Source organism: Ictidomys tridecemlineatus, chromosome 1, assembly GCF_052094955.1.
Source record: "Ictidomys tridecemlineatus isolate mIctTri1 chromosome 1, mIctTri1.hap1, whole genome shotgun sequence".
Classification (NCBI taxonomy): domain Eukaryota; kingdom Metazoa; phylum Chordata; class Mammalia; order Rodentia; family Sciuridae; genus Ictidomys; species Ictidomys tridecemlineatus.
The window spans coordinates 247,609,493-247,629,659 of NC_135477.1; the positions used below are offsets into that span (position 1 = coordinate 247,609,493).

Here is a 20,167-nt window from a genome sequence, read left to right on the forward strand (position 1 = left end):
AGTCAATTTTTTAAGACTAATCCAATGTCCTCCTTCATAGAGTTGAGCAGTGTATGAGAGCCAACTCTCCGTTTCCTGCATGTACTTTATTTGAGTGGAATTGTTTAAGCTCAAATTGCTGCACTTGGGCATGTGCTTGAGGAGTAGCCTAAATGAGCATGGTAATGTTTAAATATAAATCACTGTCACTTTAGCCCTTGCTAGCTTTTAAGAGACTGTTTCTCATAGGGTCTTATTAGAGCTAATTATTTCTCAGTTAAGTTTTTGAATAACTCTTCAACTCATTATGCAGAACCCTCTCAAAAACCTAGCAACTTCCTCCTGTACATTCTCATCTACCCTCCCAGTCTGAGCACTCTTTTCTCTCTGTATTTCCATAACACAGAGATGTTATTACGACATCTCTGCTATCATATCTACTAGATTAGATCTGTTGTCCTATGATTGAACATTTGTATCTGTATCCTTCCCTCTATCAACAATGAGCTACCTCTTTTATTATTTTTACGACTTTGGTGTCTTAATAGTACCTCACACACAGTAGATGTTTAATAAATGTCATTTTCTAATAAGCCCATTTTTTATGCTTTAGAATACTCTTAATATTCCTTAGGAAAAAATATTTTTTGAAGTGTTTTTGATTATTCTTGCCTATTCTTTGCGTTCCCTGGCTTATCTTCTTGTGTTTTATCATGGACATTTTGAAACTACCACAAGTGCCTCTTCTCCAGTCAACTGCCAGTGGGATTCCTATGGCCCTTGGTCAGAATGCAGTGGCTGTACCAAGACTCAGGTAGGACAACACTAAACTTTGTATTTGGTTACTTATATGCAGAAACAGCTTAAGTATGACCAAAATGACATGAAATTTTAATCTTCATAAAATTAGTGCTAGTGTTTTTTTTTGATAATTATTTTAGTAGTTTTGAAGGGAAAAAGTATGACTTAAGTTTAATGATATCATAAAAAGTAATTTCTACATTTGTTTTTCATGAAGAAAAATCTTTCTAGATCTTGTCTGTGGCAAGAAAGTGTATGGGCCAAAAATTAAAAGCAACTCACTAATTTTGTTAGAGAAATAGAAATAGCATGAAATGAAATTAATAGATAATCTAAAATCTGTTTCATTTCCGTCATTTCAACCTTTCTTCTTATTTTAAACACACACTAGCAAATAACAAAATGGTTGCTTTGTTTTACTTCACAAATAATGACCAACCATAAAAAAATCAAAATTTTTTTTTTGCAATATTTTAAAGTTTAATTCCCAAAGAGTACAAATAAAATACTAGAATTGACTCGGATATTATATAGTCACTCTAAAGATATGTTTTGTTTTCTTTTATAAGACATTCATTGAAGAAAATACAGAGATATGTAAGGAAAGAAAACAGTATTCGTAATTTCACTATTTAGGAGAAACATATATCAGTATTTGAGTATTTACTTTAGCTTAATTTCCATGTGTTTGTAATTTAAAAAAAAATAGGATTATCTCATCAGAGTATTTTTGTATTATACCATTTTAACCTAACGTACTGTCAGCAAGGTACAAGAATAATGAGACAAAAGTCAAAGAAACACCGAGAACATGAAACATTTTTATAATATAAAAACAAGAAAGAACTTTAAGTAGACAGAATATTTTTTTTCTTTGAGTGAAGGTCATCATGCAATGATTATAAAGCAACATTTTTTTTTATTCAGAAAGAGACAAGTGAAAAATGAAAAAGGGGTCATAAGACCAGAACTTGACAGGTGAGAATGAGCCTGTTCAGAGTGGGTGGCGTTTGGGGCACCTTCGAGGATGGAGAGAGCAAACACTCCTTATACCAACAACAGGATCCATGCTTTGGAACCTCAGAAAAGGAGCCTTTGAAGAATCAATTAAAAACAGAAACTAAAAATGTATCAAGCTGCTTTGTTAAGTTCCACTCCTCTTTCATGGTTCCTCTGCTTAGATCACTGAAAAGAACCAGAGTCAGCTCCAACTGATGCAAATTTATTCAGAACTCAAAGTTCATGATGCTTATACCAAGGAATCCCCACTTGTAGCCTAAGTCAGGGAGGATGGATAAATTCAAAGTTGGTTTAGGTACCCAGTCTTCCCTGTTGGTCTTTGCTCAAGGTGTAAGTATTCTGAAAGTGATGTTTGGCTCGTTTTTCATTAATGGAGGAAGGGTGAAGAAGGGAGAGATGCTAAAAGACACATCTCTCTTTCTGGTGGGTAGGGAAATGATTTTGTAGGTCTTTTTTGGGGTGAGGGGACAGTGGTACTCATGTTTGAACTCAAGGGCATTCCACCAGTGCTGTGAGGGGGCAAAATTGCGACGCATGTAGTCGAGGGGAGAAATAATGAATGTCCATGCACTTCTGCCCCTTTCAATGCTTTATTCACTCAAATTACTCAATACAGTTTCACTCTATAGGTTCTTAATCAAGAAAACGACAATCCTTAATGCTAGGCACTGCAATAGACATAATCAATTCACAGCAAACAATTCTAGATTAATTAATTCACAGCAAACAATTCTAGATTAATTCTAAGCACTGCAAAACACACTTAATCATGACAGGCTAATGACAGACATTCCCTCTGCGTGCTAAGTTCAAAAGTCTTAAGCTTTAGGCTTCATGTCCAGCAGATGCACACTTACTCAGACCACGGTGACCAGGTCCTGAACCAAGGCAGGCTTTTCCTGGAGTGGAGCATAAGACCAGTTGAAGACGAGGTCATAGGGAGGAGTTTCGGCTCTCACCGATCACTCAGAGGTTCAGGAACCATGACAATTGATGGGATGTCAGGTACTCATCAGGCTCTCCAGCTCGAGTGCATTCTTGTTTCTGCTGGCTGAATCCCTGTTCAATTGCTCTATCATTTATACTAAATTTTGGGGGGGTTTTGACCCTGCCTTTCAATCCTCAGATTTCTCAGTGACATCATTTACCCTGAGGTCATAAACATCAGGTCTGGTGGTCTCCACCCTGATCTTCTCACCTTTCCCTCTTATCAGGTGAGGACAGGCTGCCAGAGGCTTCCCTCTCTTTATCAGGGTGAGGGGAAGTAACTTGTCTGAGGCCATACTGGAGGGATCTGTGGATGTGCCTGGTGAGACTGCAGGTTTCAAACTGGAGTTTTTAAAATGGAGTTGCTTAGGCTCAGGCCTCAGGCTATCCTAACAACAAGTAAGCCACATCCCAGTCCTATTTTGTATTTTATTTAGAGATAGGGTCTCACTGAGTTGCTTAGCCCCTTGCTTTTGCTGAGGCTGGCTTTGAACTTGGGATTCTCCTGCTTTAGCCTCCCCAGCCACTGGGATTAGAGGCGCATGCCACAGCGCCTGGCCTAGATCTTTATTTTTGTTTAATATTAGAGATATGTCTTTATACTGATTGAGGAGTCATGAATTTTAGGACAAATTAGTTTTAAGTTTTTCATTTAGCTTGATAATTCCCTCAATTTACCTTCCGAGGTGCATTTTTCACATATTTCCCATTTTACAGGTTAATGCTTTTGTTTGTCTAGTAAGATTTCATTGTAATCCTTTGGGCCACTTAGGTTGTCTTGTAAACTTGGCCTCCACGTTAGTATATTTCTCTCTGGGTTAGTTTCCTTGCCTTTTTAAAAAAGGTCTACGGTTCAGCTCAAATCACTTGTCACCATTTTTCTGAAGGTGAGCCTAACTCCTCTTTACCTTAATTCCCCTTCCCAGTCACCCTTACTTTCACTCCAGTAAAATTTACTTCACCATTTCTAATTTAATTAACTCTTGTTAGATAGCCTTGGTCAAAACATTTTACATTGTAATCTATTTGCTTATGTGTGTACCCAGTTAAGCTTCACTCTTTCAGGTTTACTTTTTCAAAGAATCATTTAGAAAAGGTTTTTGTTTTTTCCCCACTTAAACCTGAAAATAAATATAAAGCTGGGAGCTCTCTATAAATAGTAATAATCCAAGTGTCACTGAACTGAAGGACAAGAAGATCTATGCATTCCATCCATTAGTTTTTTAGGTTTTACTTATGTAGAACACCAGGACAATTTCCTGGATATTGTTTTGCAAATTGTGTTAATTCTTCTCAGATATAAAAAAATGTATGTGCATATTTTTGTAGTGCTGGGGATTGAGCCCAAGGCTTCATGAATGCGAGGTAAGCACTGTACGGCCTGCTGAGCCACTTGCTCAGCTCCTCTCTCACATTTGAGTACTCAGAAAAAGGAAATTACAGATAAAAAAATAAAGACACTCCCTATTTTGTGTTTAGACTCGCACACGCTCAATCGCTGTTTATGGGCAGTATGGGGGCCAACCTTGTGCCGGAAGTGCTTTTGAAACACGGTCCTGTGAACCTACACAGGGGTGTCCTACAGAAGAGGGCTGTGGAGAACGTTTCAGGTGTTTTTCAGGTAATTTGCTTTTCATAGGGTCAGACCACGAATTGAAATGCTATTTGTTTTACTTGCTCAATATTTGTTTGTTGATTTTTACTGAATTTATGTTGGCTGATAAATTGATTTCCCCCAAATATCAGAAAGATTTTTGTGATATATTAATCACACTTTCAGCTATCATTCCTCTAAAAGCAAGGGAGGCATCTGATTATAAAAGTGGGAATATTATTTGAAGAAGATTATGCCTATTAATGGGCCTAAACCGTTCTTTTAAAAATGTTTTTATTATTGATGGATCTTTATTTTATGTATTTATATGCAGTGCTGAGAATCGAACCCAGTGCCTCACACATGCTATGCAAGTACTCTACCACTGAGCTACAATCCCAGTCCCCAAATAGTTCTTAACATTGCAATTTTGTTAAAGAGGCAGAGGGGGTATGGTATATACATGAGATTGAGCAAAAGTGATGTTCCTGAACACATAATTATGTTTACAAGAAAAGTATCTCTAATTAGCCAATCAAGGAATGATATGGCTCACACCATGCATGATGTGTTAGAAACAAAGTTTTGGCATTGAATATTATTTGACTTATTGTCTCTGTTGCATTCATGCAGTTAGATTAATTCTATAACTTTTAATAAAAATGTACTACTCTTTTTATAATCCAAATATAGTGATGGGGGTATGAATATAGAAATGAAACACATAGCTTCTTCTCAAAAGTATTAAATTTTCAGGGTCAGGATAGTATATAAAGAATCCCTGTGGGGCTGGGGATGTGGCTCAAGCGGTAGCGCGCTTGCCTGGCATGCGTGCGGCCCAGGTTCGATCCTCAACACCACATACCAACAAAGATGTTGTGTCCGCCGAGAACTAAAAAATAAATATTAAAATTCTCTCTCTCTCTCTCTCTCTCTCTCTCTCTCTCTCTCTCTCTCCTCTCTCACTCTCTCTTAAAAAAAAAAAAAAAAAAAGAATCCCTGTGTTAGAAAATCCTCTTTTGCTTTGGGCAGTATTCCCTAAACCTTCAACTGGTGGACATAATTAACAAATCACTTCTGTGTTCACTGTGTATCTCATACAGTCTGTAATATGGATTATTTGTTGGCCTGGATATTTCTTTGGTGGACTCTGAACTCCTTGAAGATACAGATGGTATTTCTTTTGTTTTGGCACCCGGAGTGCCTAGTATATAGCATGCTCTCAATGAATGTCTGCTGCATTGAATTGAGTGACAGGAGAGTGGAATATATGTTATACTATGAGGACACTTATTCACAAAGCGTCCAATGAGGACACAGGAAAACCATACATCATAATTTGTGGGGTAGGAATAGTGTTCAGAAGGGAAATGTATTTAACTCGATTCTTGAAGGATAAGAAAATCCTCCCAGGCAGAGAAAAAGGTAAGTGTAAGATTATTGGAGATGAGAGGAAGCATGGCCTTTTATTCATGCAAATGGCCCAGTGTGACTAGGACACAGAGAAGTATTAAGAAAATGGGTAGAAATGATGCAGGGGCTCCATCATCTGGTACCTCCAGTGCTTTTTTTAGTATCCTGGGCTTATAGCTATCATTACAATTATGCTGCTGAACTGTAGTGATTTATGTCTGTATAGCCTTCCTTATTAGAATTTAAAGCATTTGAACAGTCTGACAAACACCATTTTTATTCAATTTTATACTCCAGTGCCAGGAAAAGGGTTTTACACACTGTAGATGCTAAAGATTATAATTTGAAATCACCAAGAAATACACAAATTTGGCATCTTGGTTAATAGGTTCAGAAAAGAAATCAAAAGTTGAAGGGCAGGGTGTCAATCTACCTTCTAAGTAATTAGATTTGCATGAATTTTGGAGGATTTAGACAAAACTGCTTGCTGATTATGTGTGAGAATTAAGAATTTTGAGTTCAGGTCCTATTTTTAATTTTGTGTATGGCAAAATGAAAAGTAATTATACAGGAAGTAATTCAGTGTTCTGCAACATGGAGACCAAAAACTACCACTAGTCCTTTGCTAGCCAATCTGAGCATTTATCTGAAATTCACATTAATACAGTATTGGGGGTGAGGGACAAAACAATTTTGATCCAGGTAGTGTTGCCTCTTTTCCCTCTTTTGAATATGCATGGGAATTTCTTTTTTGTTCAGGACAATGTATCAGCAAATCATTGGTTTGCAATGGGGATTCTGATTGTGAAGAGGATGGTGCTGATGAAGACAGATGTGAGAACTCAGAAAGGAGAACTTTGTGTGACACTGATAAACCTCCTCCCAACATAGAACTTACTGGCAATGGGTAAGGTGCTGAGAATTTCATGGTCTGGTGGGTCTACTAACAAATCATCAAATAACCAAATATTTTCATTGGCTCAAAGTTCTTTGCCACATTCTGAAACAATTTTAAAATTCATGTCTGTATATCTATAGATACAAGTAGCAAGATACAGAGTGAACTATTGTTTTGAGACTGTCCTGGTTTTAGAACTATAGCTCCTGCAACTAGGGGAACCTCTCAGTCTTACGGAAATCTGGACATTTGGTCACCCTATTGGAGTTAGAGCTGGAAGAAGGAGAGAACCAATTCAGTCATGGGGGTTTGTACTCAAGAGAATGAAGAGACATCAGAATGAGAGTAGGGAGAGAAGAGAGGTGTGTTACAATAAATACCCAGACTGAAAAGAGACTGGGAACCTAGCTTTCTAAGAGAGCTTGGGACAATCCTATGTTTACCCTTTAAAAAAGAATTCTGTAGAACTTTTGGAAGCTATCTTACTTGAGTTAAGGTTTTCAGCTTTTTCTCTATTTTAGCATATAGATATGATTTTCCTGCAATATTTTAAAATTTATTAACAGAGGAATAGGGTAAAGTTAGTTTAAGACATATACTATTCAGCATAGTAAGAGACAATCACTTGAAAATTCACTGTAGAAAGCTTTTTCTCCTCCAGACTAAACTTAATTGTATTGTTTTTATCTATAGATCCAATTCAAAACTAGCTGTTGCCATAGATACAATAGGCTTGTGTATTTCCCAACTATGTTCTTAGATTTTAAAAAATTTGGGTTTTCTTAGCTATTAGTGTTGGCCATTATAGTAAGCAGGAGAAGTTGGATAATGCATGGTGTGCATTAGGATGCTGTTCTCTTTATTTGCACTCTCTCAAAGAAGTGCTTAATCATAAAGTATTATATAAATTTCTAGAGTTCTCTAATGATGTTTTTCCATCAAGTATGATTCCTGTTTTTTTAAGTGCCTTTTCTTGCCTCCTTGTTCTCTAACTCCTCTACCTCTTTCCTCTCTTCCTTTTCGTCTGTTTTTCTTTTGACAGTTACAATGCACTCACTGGTCAGTTGAGGAATGGAGTCATTAACACCAAAAGCTTTGGTGGTCAATGCAGAAAAGTGTTTAGTGGGGATGGAAGAGATTTCTATAGGCTGAGTGGAAATATCCTCTCCTATACATTTCAGGTACTTAATTATGCCACTTTTATTGATTTCTAATCTGTGAATTGTCAGAGATCATTTTTTTTTTAAATGTGAAACTAACTTTTTAGTATTTGCTGCAGATTTAGTTATGGTCCATTATATGGGCAATGTTTTTCCTTTGTAAAACAATTTAGGTTTTTTTTCCTTTTCATATTCATATTGGTGAATTATAGTTACACATAATGGCAGGATTTATGGTTATATTCATATTGTAGTCAATTTTTATAAATGTTTTATGTGGGCTTAAAAAGAATCCCTATTGTTTAACTCTTGATTACAGGGCAGTAATACTTCTAATTTGTATCATTCAAGCTGACATTATTTTTGTTGTTGATTTTATGATGCTCGAAATCAAACCCAGAGCCTTGAATGTTCTAGGAAAGAAGCTGACATGTCCATTTGCATAATTTCATCTTCTCATCCTATGTGGGCTAAGGTCCTGATTGCCTATCCCTGTGTGAGTGTTAAACCTAAGGCCCTGGCACGAGTGGTTTGATAATCTCCTTCTAATGCCACAGTGACAACTCATTTAAAAAAGCTTTCATTTTTAAATTTTGAAATATTTTATATATGCAGAATGTACAATTTGACGACCAAATTGCAAATACCCATACATATCCATCCTCCACCATAAGAAATAGGATAGCCAATGACTTATAAGCTCCTGTGTTCAAAATGATGGTTTTGAGATTTATTCGTGCTGATGCAGATGGCATTTTTTTTTCTGTTTTCAATTTTCTCTTGTGAAAATGCCTTGAACACTCTTGTGCATGAGTCCTGCACAAATGAACTCAAGTTTCTTTAGAGCATATGCTTGGAACTCAAATAGCTGCTTTATAACTAGATATGTACATACTAAGTTTTACTGGGTAAAATTTCTAAAATGGCTGTATCATTTCCCAGTGTGGAAGAGTGTCAGCTCATTGTCCTTGACGATGTTGGTGTTGCCTGATTTTTTTTAGCTCTGCTTAATACCTAGGGGTCTCCTTTGGTTCCTCACTTCTGCTTTTTGAATGCTTTTTCTGTCATGTGCATTTAGACTCTTTGTGTTCTTTTATATCAACACAAAATCTACTCATCCAAAACAGTTATAGCTTTAGGGAATTTTCCTGAAGATTTGGAGGAAAAATGGAGGAAAGATATATCGATGCAGTGGTGCAAATGCTTCAGGCTACCTTAGTTGGCACCTTCCATCTCAAAACCTCCTTCTACAGCCTCAGAAGTTTCTGGTCATATTCTATTTTTGCCTCTTGATGTCCCCTTCCAACATTTCCTCTCTCATTTCTTTTTTCCCTTCTTAGGAGTATTCACAAAATTTCCAGTTCAGCTCTCCTTAACTATTACCCCCAAATTTAAAAACAAAACTACTAGGATGTTCAGACAGAAGTACCCTGTGTTTATCCAGATTAACCTTCTCCAGAAAGCAGCTTTGATTATAAATGGAAAACTCCCCATCCTCCAACTTATGTAGAATGAGTTAGTTACACTTAAGAGTTGTTGAATCATGAAAATGAAATAAAATTGATCAAAATATAACTGTATCTACCAATTTTTGAATATCTGCTGTGGCATCTGCTCTATCTTAGGAAGTTGGTATAGATTTAATCTTTACAATATCTTTGAAGAGAAGTATATTTTAATGTTTTATATATGTAGAAATTGAGGCTCAAAGGACTTCAGCCAATTTCCTCCACATCACCAAATTGACGGTTAGTAGACCTTGGATCTGGTCTGTCATATTTTACAACTTTTTATTTTTCTATTACCTTTCACCTTCTTCATGTACTGCATTTCATTTCTTTTTCTATTCTAAATTCTATTTGGGGAATAATAAGTATTGTAATTTAAACTTTGAGCCGAAGAGAGAACACGAGATACGTACATGTTGATAATTTTTCTTCCTCTGTTCTTAGGGGGATGTGCTGCTAATTCTTTCATAATTATAAAGGGGGACAAATTGCATGTGAATTTTCTCAAGGGTCAAATTTAGAAAGTTCCAAAGCAGAGGCAATAAGGAGCATGTGTATTTCTGATTTAGTTGGGAGGTAGACATGTTAGGAGTCTGCAGCTTCTGAAGAAGATGAATAATTTAATAACAGCCTGATCTTGACATTCATTTTCCTCAGCAGGGCTTGGTTTTTGGATTGACATCTGAAATGCCTTTCTACTCACTGAATGTGAAGGTGTTTGTCAGAAGTAGACAGAAATTATAGCCTGTTATTGAGTGAGGAATAGCGATGTTTTGAGGATCCAGCCTGAGGGAAGTGGGGTGGAAGCAACAGGCTGTGAGCCAGTCATCCGAGGGCTAAACCGACATGGAAGTCGTGCATATCCTTCATAGCTCAAATGCACTGACCTGGGCTCACTGGATGTTCAGCTCTCTGCAAGGTAGAGGGGACTTTGACTTATTGCAACACACATGTCTCTAAATAAACATAAAGCAGAATGAGTTGGTCTCTCTTACAATCTCTGGGTGATTAGCATTGTAGCCTCTTTATGGCATACCTTGTTTCTTTTTGAGTAAGCCACAGAGTTTGATGTCATGCACATTCTCTGCTTATTCATAGTTTCCATGCAGCAAGGAAGAACTTTGAAACCTAAACCTCATGGCTGCTTGGGAAGGTGCCTCTCTGTGCAGCTAGTCTGGGAGATAGGTGAAAGATTGTGATGTTCATTGCAGATGCAAGTGCATTAAAAACCAAGCTGGACTCACGTCATGCGTTCTCCTGCATTTGATCATGAATGTACTTTGTGATTTTTTAAAAAAATGTTTCCAGATGTTGATGGACTTTTATTTTATTCATTTATTTATATGTGGTGCTGAGAACCAAACCCAAGGCCTCATACATGCTATGCAAGCTCTCTACCACTGAGCCACACCCCTAGCCTCACTGTGTGATATTTTTTGGAGATCCCATTTGTATATCAAATGAATAACAAAAACATATTATAAAGGCAATTTTCACTAATGCTAAATTGTTGGAGACTCTGCTGCTTCTCTGAGGACTACATACCTGAGATTTCTAAATCTACCTTTTGATTGGAAATAATTTGGGTGATGATAAAAATAGGTCACATTTAAGAAACGTACACTAATAAGCTCTGTTCTGAGAGCTTCACATCTTTTCTTCTTATACAGGTTGAGCATCCCTCATCTGAGAAATCCAAAATTTGAAATTCTCTAAAATATGAAACCTTTTGAACAATGACATGAAGCAACAAATGGAAAATTCCACAACATGAACTTTGTTTTATGCATGAAATTATTATAAATATTGTTTAAATTTACCTTCAGGCCATATGTACAAGGTACATGTGAAGCACAGAAAAACTTTGTGCTCAGAGTTGTCCCGTACCTAAGTATCTCACTATGTATATGAAAACATTCCAAAATTCAAAAAAAATTGAAATCCAAAACACTTCTCATTCCAAACAGTTTGGATAAAGGGTACTCAATCTGTAACAACCCAAGAAGGTAGTATTGCTGATTCTTTTTCTTTCTTTTTTTTGAAAAAAACCCCATGATTTATTTATTAAGTGTTGGAACTCTAACACATACTTGAAGATCTCTCTGCAAGAGTAGATACAGTTAAGGAAGAAAATCTGAAACTAAAAACCAGAAAGCTGTTTCTTATTTCATAGATGAGGAAATTGAGGCAAATAAATGTTAAATAGCTTATCCATGATCTTACGAGCAGATGACAAACATCAGGGTTGAATTCTAGAAGTCTGGCTCCAATACTACATTTATAGGCTATGTATCTCTATGTATCGATCTCTGTATCTATATGTACATAGATATAAACACCTATAATATATCTACACGTCTATATATTATCTATATTTAAAAAGAGAGCAAAAGAAGGAGAAGGAGAGTAATGACGTGAAGAAAGAACAAGAGAGAAGGAAGGGCACTTCAGAGTAATTGAAAGAAGTTCAAACTGACTACATTGCAGAGTGAAGTGTGACGAGTTGTAGGAAACGAGGTTTTGAGTGATCAGGAAAGTAAAAAAAAAAAAAAAAAAAGATTTTTTTTTCAGGTGAGGTAAGCAGTTTGGGTTACCAAATAGCCATTGGAGAGTTTAAGAAGGGAATTCTATGATGCCACTCTTTTGGAGAGTGTAGAATGAATTGGAGGGTGGCAGACCTGAAGAAAGAAACCTGGTCATTGAACGGTACTGCTAACCCTTAAGGGAAGCAGTAGTGGCTTATGGAAGCCTGGTGAATGACGGAGGATGATGGAGAGCCAGCAATCGGGGACATGAATGCGTTTTCCACATGAACCAATGGCTAAAGAAACATACAATTCAATGTGATGGATAAGGGCAGGTTTAGAAGGAGAAGACCACGATTGGGAAAGAGCCGTGAAGATTAAGCTGAAACAAGAAGAAAGTAAAAAGTAGAAAATGCTAATAGAAGGGAGAATGAGTCAAAGAACACATCTCTAAGAATTAAATAGCAGATGTGGTAATAACAAAATGAGAGTGAAAGACTAAGGAATATTAGAAGTGTTGGATGCTTGAATTGGTGATTTCAGAGAACAGATCAGCCTAGGAGAATTTAGGAGCTAAGATGGAAGAAGAAGAGTATTAGTTAAAGAAAACTTAGGAAGACCACACTACCTTGAAAAGATGGTTCCTGCAGCTGTGCACAGGGTAGATGGGAGTCAGAAGATGATGCGCTTAAGCAGCCAAGAAGCTCATTTAAATATATCAGGAATCAAATCTTTGTTTTTACTTTTTTTTTTTTTTTTTGCTTTGCTTTAGAGTCTTGGGGATTGAACCTAGGGCCTCACACAGGCCAGGCAAGTGCACACCACTGAGTTGTACCCCAGTCCAAAGGAATCAAATTTTTGAATTTTGGATCTAAAGATAGGGGAAAAGGGGCTTTTTTCCCCCCTTCAGAAGTGAGATAGATGATACGTCTCTCTCAAAAGCTATAAAAAGTTAAATTTTATGTCTCTCCAGAACCAAATTGTACTGAGATACTATCTAGTGACTGTAAAAATTTCTAATAAAACTTTGAATAATGCCTTCTTTTTATCAATCAAAATAAATGAACAGTATATAGTATCCATTTTGGCCTGAGTTGAATTTTTGTGATTTTTTTTTTAACAACCCAGTTTCATGCTGTAATAAAAATGATGCTATAAAAATTCTGATTAGATCCATCTTATTTTTCAGCATTTTGATAAATATGCATGATTTTCAATATGTGGTAAAAGTCATATAATATTTTGTTGCATTTTGGCCTATTTTCTTCTAGTCTTTTTTTTTTTTTGGGCTAGGGATATACTTGCATGGTTAGAGTTAGTAGGGTTTTCACGTTTACATCTTTTGTCTCATTTAATGCAACAGTATGAGTATTTTGTCTGCACATGCATTATTTAGGATGATTGTATTCTATTCTGTAATTTTCTTTCCTTTTAGTTTTTTAAAACTGTATCATATCCATCTTTTATATTTTCTCTATGCTTACTTGTGGTTTGATCTCAAACACAGATGTGTGCAGACATATAATAAAAATGCAAATGGGAGTGGAAGGAGAGTTCCTAGTTTAAATATTTGTAAAGAATAGATATCATGAGAGGGTGTCTCCTTGCATGTTTTGTTTTATTCTCATGAAGTTTGGCATTTTTAGCAAATCTGTTGCTTATAATTTCAAAAAATAAGAGATTTTTAGGTAAGTATTCTCTTGAAACAAAGTCAGCCACTCTGTCAGTACTCGAGCTAGTTGTCAGATGGTGTGATCATCTGATAGGTTTAATTACTGGGTGTCCCTTTTAGACAGGATATGTGTTCAGTTTTTTACTACTAAGACTTCTCTAGAAGTGTCCAATAATTATAATACTTGCTGGCCCTTGTGGGCATTTCATTTTCACACTTAATGTAATGTGAAATTCAGGATAAATGGATAATTGTCACTTCTATGAAAGCTGGCACTGTTACTTATCAGCCAAGTATAACTAACCTATGATTGGCTTTAAAATTCTTTAGGGATGTCCTTATCTCGTGTCATTTAGCCCAGGAAGTACTATCGAATTTTAGCATTCTTTTAAGTCAAATAGAAAGTTAACTCCACTATCATTTCATATAGAACTTTCCAAAACAAAGTCCCTATGATCTCATTGTTCATATCACCGTTTTGTAGCTCTGTTCCTATTAGGTGGAAAACCAAGAGCCAAATGCCTGTGATTCTCTGCTAGTGTAGTTGTGGAAGTTTGCTCACTTTTAGGAATGCTGACATTCATGGAAAATGAAAGATGTGTGTACACAAATGTGTTTTGTGAATCGCTTGGGTTTGCCATCATTGATGCCATGTCTCTTTCTTCCTAAAGTGTAATTATGGAATGATCTCTTGCCTTTTTACTCACACTGGCCTGATCTTAGTGAGAACCACAGTTGGGTTTGGATCAATGCAAGGCTTGTTCTTTTCAGAAGATTGTATGAAGAAAGCATCCATGTTAAAGGACCCATGACAAAAGTATCTTGGGTATATCCAAGACCTTAATTTAGTCATAGCATTTTTTTCTTTATTTTCTTTGTAGGTGAAAGTAAATAATGATTTTAATTATGAATTTTACAACAGTAGTTGGTCTTATGTAAAACAAACATCTGAAGAACATACATCTTCCAGTAAGAGGTCTTCCTTTTTCCATTCTTCATCATCTGCTTCACACAGTTATAAGTCAAATTTCAATGAAATCTATAAGAAAAAGGTTAGTATGAAATATCAGCTAACTTTTCCATGTTTTTCCAGTTTTAGGTATTGCTGACATTTGTAAAGTGCATTTATGAAATGATCAGTTTTCCTATTTAATTAAGGCAATATCATTTCTTTAGGAGATAGTACAACAAATTTCTTTAAAGGTATAATGCTGTCTTATTAATTCTCTTTGACAATATATGTATTTGTGTTTTTGTTTTCTCATTAAACTATTTGTTCTTATTTGAAAATCTTAAAAAAACTTATCTCAAAATCTTCTATTTTAAACTATCCTAAATTTCTCACTCATGATTACTGATGTTACTATTTTAAGTGTTATATACAGTGTAAAAAATCCAATAAATGCTTTTGCTATTGACAGAGAATTTTTAGAAGGTATATGAAGATTCTTAAAATACTTTATTACTTTTGAAATACCAAAATTCTTATTATTTGAGGATTATAAGACTTACTTTTAAAATCTTTGTTGTTTTGAGATACGAAAACTTTCATATTGAGCAGTTGAAATGAATTGTACTAATTGATAAATTAGCAGAAGAATTTATCAGGTTGATCACTTTTACAATCCACACATTTTATCTCACCCTTAGAGCCAGTAGTTTGGTTAATAAATCATGCAAGAAAGTTAACAGGAATGCTGATTTTATTTATTTTATTAAATAAATAATAAGGACGTATGAGAATGTGAACTGTTAAAAATATTTACCATCTCTATATTATTACATTTTTCACACAGTGGGAATTTGATATAAGGTATCCAACATCTTGGATATTGTTAAAAAAAGAGAAATGCTTAGGAAGTGTTTGAAAGATCTGTTGTAAAGTAACTTTACTTGTCAATACTCTGTCTGAGAGAGAAATTATACAGTCATCTTACCTGTAAGTCCTGGTCAAGGTGTGGACCCTAGGAAAACATTATTTTATATGCTTACCTATAAGATTGTTGAGCAGTTGGTGAACTTGATTCTTTTTTCTTAGTTGAGGAGGGCACAGTAACTTGATCTTGGGGTTTTGGGCGTCATGCGTAAAATGAGTCATCATGGTGTCACCCAGGTATTATTCTTATTTGGGACTTCAAAATTGCTCAGATTGCTTCATGAGGGAGGGCCCAGAAGAGACCTCCTCATGTCCATGTAGAAAAATCTATCTTAGTTGATTGGAGGTTGCAGGTGATGGAGACATTGGATAGGGAATGATTTTTTAACATTCCACTTAAAACTGCTTTCACTCTTTCCTCTCCTTGCAGAGTTATCAATTACTGGTTATTCAGAACACTGTTGAAGTGGCTCAGTTCATTAATAACAATCCAGAATTTTTACAACTTGCTGAGCCATTCTGGAAGGAACTTTCTCACCTTCCCTCTGTGTATGACTACAGTGCCTACCGAAGATTAATTGATCAGTATGGGACCCATTACCTGCAGTCTGGATCCTTAGGAGGAGAATACAGAGTTCTATTTTATGTGGACTTCGGAAAAGTCAAAGAGAGTGGTACAGTATTAAAAAAAATATTATCTAAAAGCATTCCAGGGGGGCTGGGGATGTGGCTCAAGCGGTAGCGCGCTCGCCTGGCATGCGTGCGGCCCGGGTTCGATCCTCAGCACCACATACCAACAAAGATGTTGTGTCCACGGAAAACTAAAAAATAAATATTAAAAAAATTCTCCCTCCCTCCTCTCTCTCTCTCTCTCTCTCTCTCTCTCTCTCTCTCTCTCTCTCTCTCTCTCTCTCTCCTCTCTCATTCTCTCTTAAAAAAAAAAAAGCATTCCAGGGATTTTAATGGAGAAATAACATGTAGTTAACTTAAACTTTTGAGCTTTAAATTTTAATTGCAAGAATACATTACTTTCTATTCAAAATCTCACATGGTTTAAAAAAGTTTCTGCTTATATCTTTTAAATAATACTCCAAGTCAATCATTATCATTATGGATTATCTCCAGAGAGTGCTGGTTTAGAATATAACCTTTCCTGTTTCTCAGATTAAACCATATTTCTTGAGGAAAAAATGAATGAGGAATTTACTGATATTCTAGGAATCTAAATGTTTTAAAGAAGAATTTTATTTACTTCTTTTCTTTATCACAAGTCCTTTAAAAAATCTTCACTACCACAGGTTTGCTTGCTATATAATACTTGAAACAGTAGCTTAATTCATTGGATGCCTTCTCAGGAAAAGTAAGCTTTGGGTTACCAATAATACCCAGTGAGATAGGCACTCTGATGCCTGTCCCATGGAGACTCCGTGCCATGATGTGACTCATTCAAGGGTATGAATAAGAAGGGTATTTAAACCCAGTAACTGGCTTCCCAGTCAGCTTAGCTTACTTCCTAATTATGTTGCTACTACATTGCCTGTTTTTTTTGTGAGAAGCAAGACCTGCCACTGAATTCATGCTTTGTGGACTCACATTGATAGGACAATCCCTACCATCTGCTCAGATGTGGGATTGGTGTCTTCACATCTGTGGCTCCTCTCCAGAGACCTTGTGATCTTGGCTTACTAATGTTCCAAGTCAAACCTCCTTTCCTGACTTTGTCCTTTAGTTGATGCCCATACTTCCTTTTTGATTCCAAAAATAATTTTTTTCAGGTTCTTTCTCTTAATAAAGATTCCGTTATTAGGACTGGGACTGTGGCTCAGTGGCAGAGTGCTTGCCTTGCATGTGTGAGGCACTGGGTTTGATCCTCAGCATCACATAAAAATAAACAAATAAAATAGTCATGCTGTTCATCTACAACTACAAAAAAGAAAAAAAAAAAAGATTCTGTTATAACCTTGGAGAAGAGTAAGACTTCTTGCCTGAGACTCAGAAGAAGTTTTGTAGCATTTTTCATATGAAAAGTATAATATTTTCCTGTTTATACTGGATTTTTTTTGTAGTTCTCTGTCAGATAAAATTCAACTAGAATTTGTACTTTTCTAATTTCACAGGTTGAAAACGAATGCACAAGCATGGGTTTTTATAGCAAAGACAGAGGTATTATTTTTTTTGGACAATCAGTCCATCAAAGGATTGACCTGAATTCAGTTTCCCTATTTCAGTTTTATAGTGCTTAAAAGAAATGGAGATTTTTAAATAAAAAACTTTCCACATTAGTAAAATTTTAAGTAAAATGTTTTCATTTATTTTCTTAAAATTCTAAATTAAATATACTAAAAACTGTGGATGTTATCCATGTTCCCAACTGTTCTTTAAGAAATGCTTATGCCTCTAATGCCAACTATTCAGGAGACTGAGGCAGGAGCATGGCAAATTTGAAATCAGCCTGGGAAACTTAGTAAGACCCTGTCTTAAAATAAAATGAAAAGGGCTGCAGATGTGACAAAGTGGTAGAGTGTCCTAGAGTTTAATCTCTAATACCACAAATAAATAGATAAATAATAAAATAAAAAATAAAACAAAAAATTGAGGCTTGGCTGGGATGTAGCTTAGTGATGGAGCATTTGCCTTGCAAGCAGAAAAAAAAAGGAAAAAAGAGAAGAAAAGAAATATTGAGGCTCATCTAGTATAGCTATTAAAATTATATCAAGATTATATGAAGAAAACATTTTTCCAAATTTTATTGTTTACTATCCTACTTTAAAAAACGAATTGACAAAACCACATTTGACCTATTTGATAATGAATAGAAATTATCACTTTCTAAGGTTATGAGTTATGGAAAGAAGTGAAGAACCACAAATGATAAAGATGGAGAAGCTGAGTCAGTAGAAATAGGGTGCTAAGAATTATCTAGTACAGAACCATAATCCAGCCTTTGAAGTTTCCAGTCCATGGGTTAGAACCCAACATACTCCTATGTTTATCCATGTGTTTTATGCCTGAGAAGCTGAATGTGACAGGGCAAAAGTTATCATTCATTTGAGGTGTTCCATTTCTGCTGCCTCTACTCTTTCTTGCGGAGGTTACTCCCACTTCTTCCTCTCTCTGGCCAAAGCTAAAAGAAAGAAAGTGCCAAAACCTAAATATCCTCTTTCTGAACTTTAACCTGTTAGAGTAATTGAAAATGTACACATCATGTCACTCTTGATTAAATGGGTACCATAGCAGGAAACAACCTCTTATCCCCAGCCCAACACCTTGACCACCAAAGGAGTCCTTCAGTGAGGGCAGAAACTAAACACATTCTTTTGCATTCCCCTGCCCAGGTTCTGTTTCGTTAGAACATATGACATGTACTTCTTCAGATTTCCGTTTTCTCTTTGAATCATCAGAGCAAAAATGCAAGGAACTGGAAGACGCTCTAAAATTGGGTTCAGGTAAATGAGAAGGGAGCAATCTGCATTACAAGCCTGCTCTCTCTCTCTTTTCTCTTGTTAATTCTTGGTCTGCATGGGCTTTTGAAGTGTTAACAGGTGTTCTACTTTTTGTTTTTCATCTATTTGAATATTTTTGCTTTTGCTCTCCTTTTCATATGTCATGAAAGTGAGATGTCATGTAAGGTGGGTATCTACTCTGTATTGTAAATGTGTTCCCAGTGTACATCATTTCTTCTCCTACAATGGTTGGCAAACAAGTCTAGAAAAGTTATAGTATCAGGGGAAGGCTTAATTCTACTTTATGATAAAGATATGTTATAAACCCAGTTAAGGTTTTTGGTGCATGCTTGTCTTGATGGGGAGGGTGAAGAAAGTGGTGTGCCAGTCTTTGAGTGATTGCAGAAGGAACTGGGAGGCAAATTGACGAAGACTGTGTAGGTATAAGGATTTCATCTTACCGGCTACTGGGTACCATGAAAAGATTTAATACAGGGAGTAAGTAAGTGAAGGATTACGTAGGAAAAGTTGTTGAAAAAGAAGAGGGATAGAGAAAAAAAATGATCTGTTAAGAAAAGGAACAGGAGAGATGGAAAGTGAAGGAGGGGTGGAGGAGAGAGAGAGAGAGAGAGAGAGAGAGAGAGAGAGAGAGAGAGAGAGAGAGAGAGAGAATATGAAATGCTTCTCTCTAAGAGAAGTAAGGAAAGAACTGAAGCCTGACCATTGGATTTGGAGGTGAAGACTTTGTTGCTCTAAAAGGAAGTGATTCTGTAATGTTGAGGAAATAGAAGTGAGACAGCAGGGCATCGTGTGAGACCATGAATCCAGCAGCATTAGGTCTTAAATACTTCTTGAGTGATGGCAGAAATTGGGATGAAAGTAAAGACTGACCCAGGTGCCATTATTATCATCAAGGAAGCAAGGTTATTAGGATGAAGTTAGATGACTGCAAGAAGGAGGGAGACAGTAGTAAAACCAGGTTTATGTACACACTCCTTGTTTTATTCCCCAGCTATTTATGGAGTCTCTAGGATGTGCCAGAAATTGTTCTAGGTACTGGGGATACAGTACTGAACATGCCAGAGAAAGTGCTCCTCTTCAGGGAGGTGATGTGACACAAGAAGGGGAATTTTTGAATGAGGTGGAAAAATAATGTTCTGGACATAGAAAACGTGAAAGTTGAAGCTTTGGGAAGATTTTGACATTAGTTACTAGCTGGGTGACAAATTGGAAGCTGCTGGTTGATTTTATTTTATTATTTTGTATTTAACAAAATAGCACTTATTTTGTA

The 20,167-nt window shown here is 36.1% G+C and overlaps 1 protein-coding gene and 1 long non-coding RNA gene across 2 annotated transcripts in view; both read left to right on the forward strand.

The window, feature by feature from the left end:
* Window positions 1–20,167, forward strand: part of C7 (complement C7) — a 56,618-nt gene that overhangs the window by 13,203 nt on the left and 23,248 nt on the right. Inside the window, exons 3-9 of the mRNA XM_078017899.1 lie at window positions 718–793; window positions 4,267–4,408; window positions 6,554–6,701; window positions 7,735–7,873; window positions 14,439–14,609; window positions 15,864–16,107; window positions 18,769–18,879. Of these exons, the coding sequence (XP_077874025.1) occupies window positions 718–793; window positions 4,267–4,408; window positions 6,554–6,701; window positions 7,735–7,873; window positions 14,439–14,609; window positions 15,864–16,107; window positions 18,769–18,879 (1,031 nt within the window). The remainder of the gene's footprint in view (window positions 1–717; window positions 794–4,266; window positions 4,409–6,553; window positions 6,702–7,734; window positions 7,874–14,438; window positions 14,610–15,863; window positions 16,108–18,768; window positions 18,880–20,167) is intronic.
* LOC144365607 (uncharacterized) lies at window positions 7,885–10,672 on the forward strand. Its single transcript, XR_013424266.1, has 2 exons — window positions 7,885–9,600; window positions 10,459–10,672. It is a non-coding gene; the product is annotated as an uncharacterized LOC144365607 (long non-coding RNA).